The following is a 16512-nucleotide window of genomic DNA, read 5'->3' on the forward strand; positions in this document are numbered from 1 at the left end:
AATATCAAATAAATAAATTGAATTAAAATACCAGGACAAAGAGAACCTAGAAGACTTCAGTAAAAGGTTAAAAGGTTAAGAAGTGCACACCGACTTATTTAAAAAAACGTCAAACTATAATAAATAGAAAGAAACGATAAACTTCAGTAAAAAGTAAAAAAAAAAAAAAAAAAAAAAAAAGCACAAAGACTTGTTAAAAAAACATAATAAATAGAAATAAATAACTGATAGATTCCAATAAAACGTTACAAAGTGAACAAAAACTTGTTTAAGAAAGTAACAGCAACGGGAACAAAGCTGTTCCTATAGCATGTGGTCTTCGACCTTGGGACCCTAAGTCTTCTCCCTGACGGCATGTACTGGAACTCCCTCACAAGGGGATGGGAGTCATCAGTGAAGATGAACTGAACTATTCTGAGCTGTCTGGCGTATAGCGACTCCAGACTCAGCAGTGGCTCCCCAATCAGTCAAATGAACTACTTAATTATCTGGTCAAGAGAGTTCTTTAGGGGGCAATTGTCCAAACCATGCAATCAGAGAAAAAGCTAAAACAGATCCAATAAAAGCTCAATAAAAGAGTGTCATCATTGTCTTCACAATATTAAAATAGGAAAACTTTCTCAAACAAATTAAACGATAATGTGCTTTTTACATACAGCCTCACAGCTTTGTTTAAAATTCAGTGTGGAGTCAATAATGGTCCAGAGGTATTTATAAGACTGCACTTTCTCAATAGTTTGTCCTTTTATCATTACTGTCAGGTATATTGATGTTTTTCCTAAAGTCAGTGACCACGTCCTTTGTGTTTTTGGGCATTAAGTTGTATGTACGTATGAATCCTCACACCACCTGCCAAAACTGTCAACAATTGGGCCATGACTATTTTCATTCCCCTGAAGCAGACTTACAATCACGGAGTCATCGGCGTGCTTCAAGATGAAACGATCTTTAAAATTACTTTGACACATATTTGTGTACAAGATAAATAGCAATGGTGAAAGAATGCACCCTTGTGGTGAACCAGTAGAGGAGCTTGCTTTGTTAGATAAAAACCCATTAACTTTAACCCTCTGTGTCCTGTTTGTTAAAAAGTCTAAAATCCAACCGACTAGATTACTGCTCAAATTAAAATGTTCTAAAAGCCTCTGAGCTAAAATGTGTGGTTGAATTGTGTTAAAAGTAGAAGAAAAATTGATAAATAAAAGCCAGGCATGACATCCGTTCCCGTCCAGCTGTTAAAGGATGAGGTTGAGCAGAGTGAGTGTGCTGTCCTCCGCTCCTCTGTTGGCCCTATAAGCAAACTGCAGTTTATCTAATGCCTCCTCTGTGTTCTTCAGAATCTCCAGATGTACCAGTTTTTCAAAGATTTTCATAACAATAGAAGTTAAGGCAACTGGTCTAAAATCATTCATTGTCTGTGGTTTGTTGGACTTAGGGACAGGAACCACCAATGCATCTTTCCAAATACTGGGGACATGCTGTGTTTCTAATGATCAAACAAAAATGCTATGAAAGACTGGACTTAATTGCTCTGCACAGGTTTTGAGTGGTCAAGCACAAATGTTATCTGGACCAAAACTTTTGTTAACCTTTGTGCAAGAGAAAGCATTTTCAATGTCCTTTTGTTTCACAGAGAAATGCTGGTCATCACTAGGGATGGGAATCGAGAACCAGTTCTTTTTGAGAACCGGATCCCAGTAGCTCGATTCCTTGGAATCGTTTGCCTGCCTGCTTAACAATTCTGCTTATCAACTTCGCCTTTGTTGCACATGTGCGATGATGTCACGCGTACGCTGCATTGTTTTGGTCAGAACGTAGCCAACATGGCGTTGAGGCAGAAATGGTCTAAAAAGATGACACCAGGGCCACTTGTAACACTGTCAGAGCTTCCATTTCTTCAAAAGGGTGAAATCCCCCCAATATGCTCAAACATTTGTCCACAGCATGTGATTCATTTACAGGAATGTCATGTATTTGATATGATACTTAGCGGGGCTTGTGAATCTAGCGGCAGAGTGAACACCAGGCCATCATGCAAGCCCAGTTCCGGTTCCGGTGCGGGTAACAAATGTTGTACCCCTTCAAATACAAATTTCCGAAGGTAGGGGAAAGGAAACAACGGGAAACGGGTCGAGTCGAACTGGTTCCACGTAGTGGAAACGCGGCAATAGAGAAATTAGTAAAGCATCTGTAGTTTCACTTTCACTGTTTCACTGATTTCCCATTGTACATCTCTGCAAATTACCACCATACACACAGTGTGTATAACATTAGCATTTCTAGATGAGTATATCTACCGTATGTGTAAGTGTGTAAATCAATCATGGAACTTGTATAGATACAAGATCAAGATCAGATACTTTGTTTATATCTAATTCTAAGGACCGAGCCTTCACTGCAGCTGCCCCCACCCTATGGAATTCACTCCCACAAAACATCAGGAACTCAGACTCAATACAAAACTTCAAATCACTACTCAAAACTCACCTGTTCAAACTTGCATTTTCTTGATCCCCATGCGCCTTGTGAAAACTTGGCATAAGTTTTCAACTTATCTAACTGTGAACCGTGTAGGTTTGGCAGGCCAAAGGTTGAAGGCCGAGGTTGTTATGGCCTCACAAAACACAATTTGGGCCATAACTCAAGATTTGTGATTATGGTGCAAGGATAGTGGAGGCATCAGAATGAGCTTATGAATCTTTGTTCCTGACAGACAGTAGTAAAACCATCAAACAATCTGTCATGCAAATATCGCCCAAAGTTTACCAGTACCTAATTCAGTGGCTATCCAGTTGTCATATCTCAGTAATATTAGCTAATATTATCATTTTATTCGGCAGTGGATTATATGACCTTTCAGTTTGTTGTTCATTTGGCCAGCTAGTGCTAATTACTTTGTTAGTGTAGCCCGTCTGGCCAGACATTTATTCTGCTACAAGCTCTGCATTGTGTTCAGAAAGAACAGACAGGGACCACTGCTGCCTTGCCAGTTGGGGTTGTTTATTCTTACAGGAATTTTGTGTGAAACACATTATTATCACCTGAGTAGGAAGTGCGAGTATACAGGAAATGATGTGGCCAAAATGTCAAAGGTCATGAGACATAAACACAATAATAAAATAAAAAAATAAAAGCTCCCCAAAATAAATGCTTACAATAAGAATATACTTGAAAAACAACTGTAAAACATGAATAGAAACGGGAAGTGGATTTTCTGTGAAATATAAAACTATTATTTTAACACATCTGTTACATTAGCACAGTGTGCAAAATTGACTATTACAATAATATTTTTAAATACAGTCTACAAGTGTGTCACGTAATCTCTGCAACCTTTAATTTCTTTTCTTTTTCAATACACTGATGAAGGCAAAATTTATTTTATTACCTTACATCACATCCACCTAAATCTCCGTAAATTTTCCACGTAAGAACAATTCATTTATTGTATAAATGACAGGAGTATAAAGTAGCACAATTTTTTACTGGGCAGTCAAAATATGTTCCATTTCATTGTATTCATATTGCGCACAGCTACCATTAATTTATGGTCCTTGATCATCCTTACTTTCTAGAACTGACAAAAAACAGATGTAGACATTATGGAGTCTTTAAGTACCAAAAATGTACCATACATGAGAAGCTTCCTCTTTTTCCTTTCCCCAGAATGACCCCGTCTGTGATAAAATATCTACAGTATGTGACCCATCAGGCTATGTGTGAGACAGCAAGCCAGGCCTGTGTGTGTGTGTGTGTGTGTGTGTGTGTGTGTGTGTGTGTGTGTACATGAGGATATGAGCTGAGCTAGAGGAGGATGGGAATGATACAGTATATACACCCACTTGGGACATGTTGAGGTCAGTCACATTCCTTCTTTATTTGCTTAAATGCTTTTTCATACAGAGCCATGTGCTGCTGCATGCTTCATTCATGTGAATTAGAAAAAAAGAAACAGGGCTAACATAACTGGTCATCCTGAGCCTTCGTTTTAGTCTGTTCTTCTTTATGATGAACACTCTGTACTTGTAAAACTACTGTCCCGTCACATGAAAAACACAACCACAGAGACCAGGTGTGTTTGAAGGATCCAACACTGTCATTATATGTTGAAAACGGAAGCAAATGCCTACACAGGGCCATATTTTTTGTAGAAAACATGTTCAAAAAACCTTTTTCTGAAATTTCAGCAGGAGGACAGTTTGGATCTGTACCTATGTGCACAGTGGGAGCAAGAACTTAAGTTTGCAGTTTTTTTTAATGAGTCTAATTGATACTCATGAAAAGGCCACACATTAACCTTGGGAATATCATGAGTTCTCAGCAGCATTCCAGCCACACAAAGCTGCAGTGTTTCCTCAGCAAAAGTTTCATAAATGAGACTGCTACCTCTGGACAGACTCACCACTTTCAAGACTTTCATTTCACCCAAACTACACACCTAAGATCTAAACACCAACATAAGGCTACTCCCATTATATATATTTTTCAAGGGAAACCATTACCTTTTTATCATTTTCTTCCCAGCTGCAGAAAAGGATATATTTTCTCTTTACTGGTTTTAAAACAATCTACCAAAACATTCAAAAGACTGTCATCTGATTTTTCTTCACAGTCATACTGACTTAGATTAAACAAAGGGCCACAAATAGGATGACTGAACCAAAACATAACCTGCTGAAGTAGGTTTAGCTGCTTAACTCCTTATCAATTTGGCATCCCCTGATCTTATGCTGAAAAGATTACTGACATAAAACACATTACATTATGCTATAAATATGAACCATCTTTGGAAATTTCAGATTATGTCTTGCTCTATTTGTTGGATTTGTGAGACAGATTGTAGCCAAGTTTCCATTTCATCATTTTTGGCTCGTCAACAACATTGGAAAAATATTCTAGAAATTAAGAAGGACAATACCAGAGCTTTTTCTTCTATTGCAAGTATGTGGCATAATTAACAACTGACACTTGATACTTCATCCTAATTCTAACTCATAACTTCATTCCCATGTAAATATAGACAGCACCCTCATTGGATTCATTTAACTGAGACTGAAGCTGCTACTTTGTTGATTTTTTTTTTTTTTTGTGTGTGTTTTGTCCATTCAGAATTTGGGCCAGGTTTAAAGGGTCCTCAGCATTCAGGCAATATTAGGATTTACGCCCACTGTTTGGCCTGCAGAGACCCAATGTTGTGCAAGTTTGGTAATGGACTGCTATTATTATGAAATGGTAGAAATTAATATAATATTTGTACTTTTTTTTTTTTTTTTAATCAACAGACTTACTACGAAAACATGCAAAAGCTGACCTTAAACAAGTGTTGAATTGAAACATTTGCAGAAAGAGGCATGATGAATCATATGCCATGGCTTACTGTACTGATATATGTAGACACGCCACTAAACAGTTAATGACTTTCCATTAACTGGGGAATAAGGAGAAATAAACATCTGTCTCTAAAATAATATTAAATATATTTACATAATATGATTAATATTAATGGTCCTTGTTTTTGGTCTTACATACAAGAGATTAACAAACAATAAGAGGTTTTACAAGCTATTATTATTGACAGAAGTTGGCTCTGGCAGCAGTTAATATTAACTTCGTCAAGCGGAATTGCTGACTTTGCAGGAGAGCCAAGAATCACACTTACATTTTTACCTCACCACCCAAAGGGGAGGCAAGGGGTATTGTTTTTGGTTCGGTTTGTTTGTTTGTTTGATTGTTAACACTCTAGCAGCAAAACTATTAGTTGAATTCATACCAAATTGGGTTTATAAATTGCCAGTGACCCAGAATAAATGTGATTTCATTTTGGGGAAAGTAGGTCAAAGTTCAAATTATTCATGAATTTTTATTTTTTTTTTCTCCCTTTACTTAAAATGGGCAAAATTTCAAATGCCTGTAGCAGCAAAACTACTGGTTGAATTCATACCAAATTGGGTTTATAGATTGCCAGTGACCCAAAATAGACATGGTTGTATTTTGGGAAAAGTAGGTCAAAGTTCACATTTTTTTAATTAATTTTTAAAATATTTTTTTTTCTCCCATTTCCTTTTTTCAAATGTCTACAAAACATCAATTTTGCTTCAATTTACTTGGTACATATATAGAGGTAATTGATATGCTGACATCAGCACATGCATAGACATGATGACATCAGCTGGATCAATGCCAAAATAAGTTAAAATATGTGCAAGAGGCTGGGTTTGTTGTGCCTGGAACCACTTGTTTATTCTGTAATCATTTACATTTTTATTATTATTTGATTTAGATGTCAGTTTGACAGTTATCATGTTTCTAAGAGAATCAGAAATGTTACATTTCTCATTGTGTTGATTTGTTTTCAGGGAAGTACTGGTTGCGGCCCTTTAGTCATATGTTAATTTTTCCAAACCGCTTAAGGGTACTGGAGCTTATGCAAGCTAACAATGGGCAAAGGCCATCCTGGACCCTGGACATACCAGTTCACTGCATCAGGGATAGGAAGAAATGAAGTACAAATACTTTGTTACTGTACTTAAGTAAAATTATTATTATTATTATTATTATTATTATTATTATTATTATTATTATTATTATTATTATTAAGTAGATTGTATGCTTTATTTATTTATTTATTTTTTTACATTTTTTTTTTTTTTTTTTCACTCATTCATTCATTCTTTTTCTGAACTGCATAGTCCCTGAGAGGGTCATTGGGATTCTGTAATCTATCACAACTAACAACCAGTGAAGGCAGGGTTCACCCTAGTTCTGTTGCCGTTTCATCACAGGGCTGACATGTACTGATGAACAACCATTCACTCTCACTTTAGATCAAGTAAGTTATTAAGGTGCATGTGTTTGGATGGTGGGATGAAGCCAGAGTCACCGGAGAAAACCCATGCAGGCACAGGGAAAACCTACAAACTCCACACACACCACCTTAGCCCCAGTCCTTTAATCCTCTGTCAGACTCTTCCTGTTAGAAACTATCACTTACAACATCTTTAAAAATTGACTATGGTTTGACCTCTAATAGAAATGGAGTCAGCAAACATCAACAAATGAACAACTCCCTGTACAAAACACACTCCCATAAACTTAACAGAAACATGTGAGGACACATATCTTACATGTTGAGCCTTTAATTCATGTGGGCTACTTCTAGAAGGAGCAAGTGAAGGTTAACACAATGCAGATGCCAGACAAAAAATGTGCTAAGTAGGATCAATTTGATTAATACTAGCTCATCCCACTCCTGTGATTTAATTACTGTCTGCTAAGGCTAACCTGTAGAGCCATAATATCAAAGGTAAGTGAGAAGGGGACATGGTTTGCTGCATAAATCATCATGAATCACTGGAGAGAATATGGGAAAGGGTAGGAGTTTTTGTTACATTTATTCAGCATTTTCCCTGTGTTGTGACCCTGACGGACTCATTTTTATTTTTCACAGCAGTCTGACAGAGGCACCTCAGCACTGTTAAGCTAGACCTACATCATCAAGAAACCCCACCACCTGATTTCTCAAGACAGCTTTGACGCACCTGGACCATTAAGTTCATCTCCCACATAAGCCAGTGCAAGCCCCCCCCCCCTCCACACACACACACACACACACACACACACACAGCTACTGTTGCTACCAAGGGAAGGATCTACTTCATAAGCATATAGCAGTGAGGCTGCCTGCCTGCCTGCCTGCTGCAGTAAAGACTTCCAGTCAGCAGGCATGGCTATAATTAAGAAACAGTAAAACACACACCTAGTGAGGACTTGGCCTGCTACTTGAGATCAAAGACCACTGGCCCTCAATGACAGGCTTTTTCATCAGCAAACTCTGGCTCTGGCGAGTGTTTGAACTCCATTTACACTGTTTTGTGCTCTCTGAATTTAGCCTGCAAACAATGTGTTTTTGTTTTTCACTGATTTTCATCTACAAGTATTTAAAAGTAGGGTAGGAGATCCTGGAAAAATGGTTCGAGGAAGCTACATTTTGAAAATACACAATTCAAAAGTCCAAACCCCTTTCTTCAGACTTGCCACCGAAGCCACGCCTCCAGAGTACTGGCACGTGCAATGCTTGTTCCCAAGGTTCATGAGCATCAATTCACCGACCCCCCCGGTCTGCGGATCCATGCATACCACATTCGTTTTCCTTCAACCCCCCCACCTGCACTTCTGTGCGTACCTCTGAATTCGGGTCTGCAGGCGCGCCTGTTCATTAGTATATTAGATTAGAAGCTGGACTTTTCACTTGTTACTTTGATACATCTTCTAAATAATCTCAGGCTATTAAGAACAGTTGATTGCAGTAAGAATGATGTCAGTCTAGCAGCCCACTAAAGTTTACTCTGAACACTGTAATCTCTGCATTTCACTATTATGTTTGTTGGCAGAATAGCCCCAATTCATACCTAGTTGGCAAATGGCAGAAATGGCAAATAGCAGTTTAGTTTGATAGACGCATCACCATTCAATCCTTTAGATGGGCTGTTTAAAATGACTGGATGGTGTTTTTTCAGTCCTGTCCGTTCCATAGGTGACTAAATTTTTTTATTTTTGTGTTAGAGCATTTATTTAATTGGTTGAAATTGGGGTGTGAAGGAGATTTTAAGCAATATAGTAAAAAATACTCCAGGAAAACATCTCCTACCCTACCTGTAAAACTCGACTTATCTTAATCTTGGAGAAGAAATTTACACAGCAAAACAGACCTACTCAATAGAATAACCAAGTTTTAACCAAAGTCTTGAGAAATAGGCAGCAAAATTTGCTACAACGTAAGAAAATGTGGCTGAACTACATTTCTTAAAACTACAAAGAAAATCTACCAACTGAAAGACCATGATGGACCTTTAAAGGAAACGATAAAAACCAAAATTTAAGCAAGTTGTGCTTATTAAAACAGCACAAACAGGCTGCATAGGATGAATTTAACACTGACTTAATCACAGGCTGTGATGTAGGTACATGAGCAAGAAGAAAGTGTCATCAGCGTGCATCAACTGTCAGTGCTACATATGGAATCAATGAAACTGAGCTAATGATGAACACTGTTAGGCTGTTACAAAAAAAAGGTTTCACCTAGATATTTTCCTTGTCCCCAGTTTCCAGTTTTTATTAAGAAATGTGATACAATACAACATACAATACAGTTGTGTGATCTAATAAATGTTTGCAAAGCAGCAGTATCAGTCTGTAGGAAATCAACTTTCCACTGAGCCAAACAGTGACCCTTGATGGCTCTTGGCGTCTTCAAAATGACATCCTGCCACAACAGTATTTAGAGAGCAAAACTCTCACATCCTGTGTGGACCCCCCCAAACACACACTCAAATCTTCAGTACGGTTCAAAAATACATGTGTCAGGGAAAGAGAGTCTTGGAGAGACTGAATCTGCCTAAATGATGAACTGCTTCCTCCTCCTCCAATAAAAGGAAGTGACCAAACCCAGCAGAGGAGTCACTTCAAGCTCACAGGGGTATTTTCTTTGTGAAGGATATCCTTGGCAAAGCCACTGCAATATTTGGAAAGATTATTTTTTAGAATTAAGTACTTCACTGTAGAAACAATAAAGCAAATTTATCTGACCAGCCTTGGAATGCTGAGTTTAGACTGATTATTTTCCATTACTACGACTGGAGCCATTAAAGAGAGACTAAGCAATTGCTGCATTCTATCAGAAAATAGAAAACCATTTACCCCGATTAGGCAGTTAATATCATTGTATTACACAGTATTTTGCCCATTCAAAATCCACAATGGCATGTCCACAGAGGGTGGACAGTACTGAGTATACAACAGTCTAATGAGACAGAAGTGCTAATGGTTAACAGTATATTATTGCAATTTTCATGGCTGTTAATGTAAAGAGCAGTCATCTTGAATTTTAACAATGAAGTTGTTGAAGTTCAGTTAAGATTTCCAGGAATTCGGACTTCCCATTTAGAGCACCCCACACTTCTTTACCTTAGGCCAATAATCAGTCACTGTGTCATCGTTCAAAAATTTCTGTCACTACACTTCCAGGCACTATACTTCATACATTATGTATTTACTTAGTATGTATAAACTAAATAAGCAGATGTTTCACAAAAGTTTCAGCAGAACTTGGCTCTGATTTTGGTTTGCTGATAATATCAGGCTTCTCAACTGGGATTACTTTGAGTGAATCTTAGTTTGATAGTCAGTAGCATTCATTCATTCATCATCTAAAAAGCTTGATCCTCGAGAGGGTCGCAGGGGTGCTAGAGCCTATCCCAGCTACCTATGAGCAAAGGCAGGGTACACCCTGGATGTGTCACCAGTTCATCACAGACATATAGAGATGAACAATCACTCTCACATTCACACCTATGGACCATTTAGATCAATCAATTAACCTATTAGTGCATGTCTTTGGATGGTGGGAGGAAGCCAGAGTAGCTTGCAAACATGCAAACTCCACACATAAAAGTCCCTGGAATTGAACCCAGGACCTTCTTGCTGTGAAGCAACAGTGCTATCTACTGCACCGTGTTGCCCTGGTCAGTAATAGATTAAAGAAATACTGAGCCTGGGCTGCAACAATCCCTTTGTTGGATCATTGTTGACAGCAGTGGACAACAACAGTCATCAGATTATCTACTGGCTAGAGATAACAATGCTGAGGATAGTTATGTTGTAGCTCCCTTGGCTGCTGTTTTCACAAATTTGGTGTTCCATCTGCTCCTATGAAGCCAAAATGGAGAATTTTGAGGTTTTGAAATATGTGATATCTGCTAACTTACCGACCACAATGCAGTCAGCATCTGGGTATTTACATTATTTTGTCTTATTCATTCATTCATTCATTCATTCATTCATTCATTTATATTTTATTTTATTTTGTCATAACTACAAAACGTGAATTGTAGTTGGGGAAGAATTCCAACTGAGACACAGCAGACATGTACATCAGCAAGCAAAGCTAGCTAGTGTCTATTTTCTGACTGACATACAAAATGTTAGCAAACAGTTTTTCTAAAAGAAATCTGGAAATAAGTGACAGACAACGTTAAATTCAAAATTTAGTTAAACTATATCTTGCACCAAAGTTCATTGGATATACTGCATCTATGTATTTTGGCATTGCAAATTCATTGCACACCTGGTGTGACAGTAAAGCCTACTCTATTCTATTCTATTCTATTCTATTCTATTCTATTCTATTCTATTCTATTCTATTCTATCATGCGCTGTTTTGTTCTATGTGTTGTAATGTGAAAGAATTAAGTGAAGCCCTGTAGAGAACCTTCTGTGAGAATCAGCTGTGTTTCATGATATCCGCTGAAGTCCGTACAACTCTCATTCATCATCATTCTATCCTGTCCTCTTTGTGGTGTTTCTGAAGGGACTGCTTTCACAAATGCTCCTTTTTGATGTATATGTCACAGTAGAGATTGAAATCCAGTAGGATTCCTAATCCTACTAGGACAGATAGTAATTGGAGTTTGTCCTAGGACAAACTGAAATCCTACAAGACATTAGGATCTGAAGATTGGAATTCCAATCTGTCCTAGGAGAATTTGCAATCCTACTAGGACAGATTGTAATTCTATTTGGAAGTGGGATCTGAAGATTGGAAAAATACGGCAAAAAATATAAGAATTCTGTCAGGACAATCTCGAATTCTATTAGGAGAATGTCAGATTATATCAAAATGTATGGAAAATAGACTGAATCATTTCACAGCCAAAATTCCAGTCAGTTTCAGCATAGGTAAGCATACAATTTCGCCATCACTATTCCAGCTGAATTATTTTCATAACTTTCATATCTATATCAGTGTAAGGAAAAACCTTTGTAGTATTACTTGTTTGAAATTTTGAAGTTAGCTGTAGACTAACGTTAGTGTCACTATTGAGTAGTATGTAGCACATTTAAGTATTAGAAAAATAACTGACAAAACCTCTGTAGTATTACTTGTTTGAAATTTTGAAGTTAGCTATAGACTAAGTTCATTGTCAGTATTGAGTAGAATGTAGCACCTTTAAGTATTAGAAAAAAACAACTGACAAAACCTCTATAGTATTACTTGTTTGAAATTTTGAAGTTAGTACTATAGACTAAGGTTATTGTCACTTAACTAGTGAGTAGTATGCAGCACATTTAAGTCTTAGAAAAAGTCTTTGAAGCTTAGCTATAGAATATTAGATTCAAAGTCTGTGTAAATTCTGAATAAAATCATGGTTTGTAAGAATATTGTTGTTTCTATAGAATATTAGATTCAAAGTCTGTGTAAATTCTGAATAAAATCATGGTTTGTAAGAATATTGTTGTTTCTATAGAATATTAGATTCAAAGTCTGTGTAAATTCTGAATAAAATCATGGTTTGTAAGAATATTGTTGTTTCTTTGACTTTTAACCCTACCATCTAGACCAGGGGGCAGCAAAATGCCAATGTCAACTTTAACATCGTACATTTTCTGAATGGCTTGGCAACAATTAGATAATAATAAAATTGTATGTTGCCATGGCAACGGGTTGTTTACAGGTACATTTTTCAAATTCTACCGATTTCTGAAAACAAATGTCTCCTTTACATACCAATGACAGTTACAAACGGCCATTGAATAAGGTTGGACCAGATAGGACAGCTGGCATCCTGGTTACAATGTGTATTGACCTAAGGGCCATATACTGTATCTAAGATATGAAAATAATTCAGCTGGAATGGTGATGGCGAAATCGTAGGACAGACTGAAATTCCAAAATTCCAATCTTCAGATCCCACTTCCAAATAGAATTACAATCTGTCCTAGTAGGATTGCAAATTCTCCTAGGACAGATTGGAATTCCAATCTTCAGATCCTAATGTCTTACTAAAATTACTATCTGTCCTAGTAGGATTAGGAATCCTACTAGGACAGATAGTAATTTTAGTTTGTCCTTGGACAAACTCCAATTACTATCTGTCCTAGTAGGATTAGGAATGCTACTGGATTTCAATCTCTACTGTGACATATACAACAGTGATGGTGGTTGATAGCTTAGACTGAAATACTGGATATGGAAACCCTCCGCTGCCACTGGTAAAGGATAATTGATACTGTGAACCATGTCAAAATAATGAATTAGTTTCTTAAAATAAGGACTTGAAATTTTGACAAAATAATGATAAATTAATCTTAACAAATATTCTATGTGGAGTTTGCATGTTTTCTCCATGTCTACATGGGATCTTTCCAGATACTCCAGCTTCCTCCCACCATCCAAAGTCAGTCCTGCAATGATGTGCAACATGTTGGTAGCCAGGATTGGCTCCAGTATCCCCACGAGGACTAAGTGATTCATTCTGATGACTTACCAGAATCTTGTTTTGACTTAGTTTTTCCATGACACCAGCATACACCGGACTCCATTGCTTTGCACAGCACACTGAATCATACTACATCTCTCCTTTTATCTCAGACTGAAACATAGCTTTCATCATTCACACACTTCAGTTTCTGCAGACCAAAGTAAAACATGGTTTGAGGACTTCCTTGAATGCAGAGATGTTCCACTAGCCTATGCAGGGACATGCACATTGAGGTCATTCCCCAGTTACTGTTCAAATGTTTTATGAGGGGTGATGGGGAGGATAGGACTTTGCACAGTACAAAAGGAACTCATGTTTTATGTTGAGGCAAGGTCAGGGGGAAATCAGTGGTGTTTGTGGGTGCCATAGATGACCACTCACCCGTGACAAACCTCTGTACAAAAAACTATTCCATCAGTCAACCTGAAGAATATCTAGGAACAATGAGTTGTAAAAATGCCAGATGCTGACGTAAAAGCAGCCTAAGTCAGGAGTTACGGACATCTAAAATCCCTTGGCGTTACTTGATAAGGTCATGGCACTTTTGCAGTGAAAAGACAGTGCTCAAAGGGGGGTGGGAGTAAGGAGCTTTATGACTCAAGAGGGACTTACCAGACCATCACAGTTGTTAATGGCAACCGAGGCCCCAGGGACATCGGTGATGTCACCAATGAAGGTGCAGTCAGTCTTTAGCAGCTCCCGACGCAGTATTCTCTCTGTCTGGTTGCTGGTTTCAGTGTGGTTAGCCAAATCACCATCAGTAATGTTGCCAGTGTTCCCGAAGCCCTGAACTTCATCATGCCACTCAACCATGGCCCCCGGTGCCACCAGTTGATTATTAGGGCGCAGGCGCAGGTGAAATTCCTTCCCAAAGGCGGTGATGTTGAAGAAAAGTCTCTGGTCAGATTCATCAGAAAGAAACACCTCCCTCTTGACACGCTGCTTGTGACTGGCTGAGAGCAGGTGTGACAGATAATGTCCATGAGAGTCGGTGCTGAAGGGAGTGACTAGACCATATTCCTTCAAGCGGCTCCTCAGCTGGTCTGTAACATAAAAAAAAAAAAAAAAAAAAAAAAAAAAAAAAATCACAAAAAAGATCTATAATTAGTGTAAGGCAACAGTAGATTGGACCTCTTAAAATTTACCTGTTTGATGGAACCCTAACAGGAAGTGAACAATCATGGAACTTAGGGTTTGGATGTGGTTTGTAATAGAAAAAGTGTGGGGCCAAAACGCATGTATTACATTTATTGTTATCATTTGATGGAAGACATCTTCTAGTTTTCTACATTTAACACTTGGCTGAGACACAACATGCCTGAACAACAGCTTTTGACATATTTAGTTTAACTCTAACCCTAAATATGTTAAAAAGATAAACACTACAAGAATACTGCTAAAGAAATGTAATAACATTGCCATTGTAATTCCACAGCCAACACTTTTAACATACCTATGGTTTAGTTGAGGATTTCCATGTGATGGTACATTACACTTGAGCCTACTGTATGCGGCACCTTTTACTGTTTCAGAGGCAATTATTGTAGCTCTTACTCTACTACATTCTATTGATATTTATAAATTATGTTTCTATGCATCCATTTCCCAGTGAGGTTTACCCCATCATTGTTCATATTGATCACATGACATGTACATGGCCCATGGAGAAATATGGGTTTATGTGTATCTGTGTACATGAAACATGCTAAAAATTTCCATAATTGTGGCTATTGAAAATGACACTATTTGTGCCTTAGAAGAAGAAATCCCTTTATTAGTTCCTCACTGGGGAAATTTCACTTTTTTCACTGTGTTGTTATTTGATACACACACACAGATGCACAAACAGGACCAATGTACTTAATGTGTAAAGACTAAAGACTAAAGATAGAGATTGTAGAGTAATGTGTCAGAGCAAACGGTCACATCGTTAAACGCACTGAGCAGTTGGGAGTTCTGTGCTCAAGGGCACCTTAGTAGTGAACTGGCCCCTCCACAGCTACCAGTCCACATGCACTTCCTGCTGTGGGATGAACTGGTTAACTTCCAGTTACCAAGCCAAGTCCCTTCCAATTCAGCCACTTCTGCCCCAGTTGAGCCCCATCGAGCCCTGATGTGGACTGAGCAGTATTATTTATTACACTTTATTTTACCAATGACGACCTGAAAAAGGTTAACAGTGTGTACCACTGTAGAAACAGCACAACATGGTGGACCTTGGAAGAGGACCCTCACACAGGTAACTTTACAGGAATAAAAACATACATTTGAGTGTTATGTGTAATTTATACAGTTGAGTCCCTCTAAGCCCAGGTGTAGTGTGGTTATGTTTAACTTGCACGCATTTAAGAGGATGATTATGAACTATTTCTCAATTGCGTATTTTCATGACTGATAAATACTAAATGCACAATAACGTGCAAGTTTATATGTAAACAGATATCACTGTCATCGACGCACTCGCCAGCTTTGAATGAAATTTGTTTGGGTTGGGAAGTTCTCACCCAGTGCTGTGTCCTGTAGTTTATCGGCCTCCCAAATACAACAGAGACTTTTTAATTGACCTTTCTGTGTTCTTGGCTGATATCAAGCCAAAATATGATTGGGTTCTGATAGACGGAGTGTGTGTATGTGTATGTGTATGTGTGTGTGTGTGTGTGTGTGTGTGTGTGTGTCTGTCTGTCTGTGTGTGTGAGAGAGAGAGAGAGAGAGAGAGAGAGAGTTGTCCCGAAGACCCCTTGGCAAGGGATTTCTTAAATATAATTAATTCTTTTAATCTTATACAGTCTGTACTGGGCATGACACAAGAATGGGGACACACACTTGATCTTGTTTTATCATATGGTTTGCCTGTTTTTAACGTGGAGGTCTGTGAAGCGTTTTTCTCTGATCATATGCCTGTACATTTTGAAGCTGCTGTGAGCTGTAACTCAGTTAAACCTCGCGCTGCTGCTCACAGATGCTGGGTTATTAGCCCTTCCACTGCCACTCGCTTCTCAGCCACCTTCAGTCAGAACTGCGTCACTCCTGATCCTGTGTGCAGTGATACAGAGACTCTTAGCTCTCAGTTTCTTGACACTTGTCAAACTGCCATTGACACTGCTGCCCCTTTAAAGAGCAGGCAACATAAACTTAAATTGGAGCCTTGGTTGAATGAAACAACCCATACTGCCAGACAGTAGTGTCGTAGAGCTGA

At 38.2% G+C, this 16512-nt stretch overlaps 1 protein-coding gene across 1 annotated transcript in view; it reads right to left on the reverse strand.

Annotated features, from left to right (window-relative positions):
* adamts3 (ADAM metallopeptidase with thrombospondin type 1 motif, 3) overlaps positions 1–16512 on the reverse strand; it is a 414286-nt gene that overhangs the window by 381748 nt on the left and 16026 nt on the right. The window contains exon 3 of the mRNA XM_030144543.1: positions 13929–14359. Within this exon, the coding sequence (XP_030000403.1) occupies positions 13929–14359 (431 nt within the window). The remainder of the gene's footprint in view (positions 1–13928; positions 14360–16512) is intronic.

This window comes from Sphaeramia orbicularis, chromosome 9, assembly GCF_902148855.1.
Source record: "Sphaeramia orbicularis chromosome 9, fSphaOr1.1, whole genome shotgun sequence".
NCBI lineage: Eukaryota > Metazoa > Chordata > Actinopteri > Kurtiformes > Apogonidae > Sphaeramia > Sphaeramia orbicularis.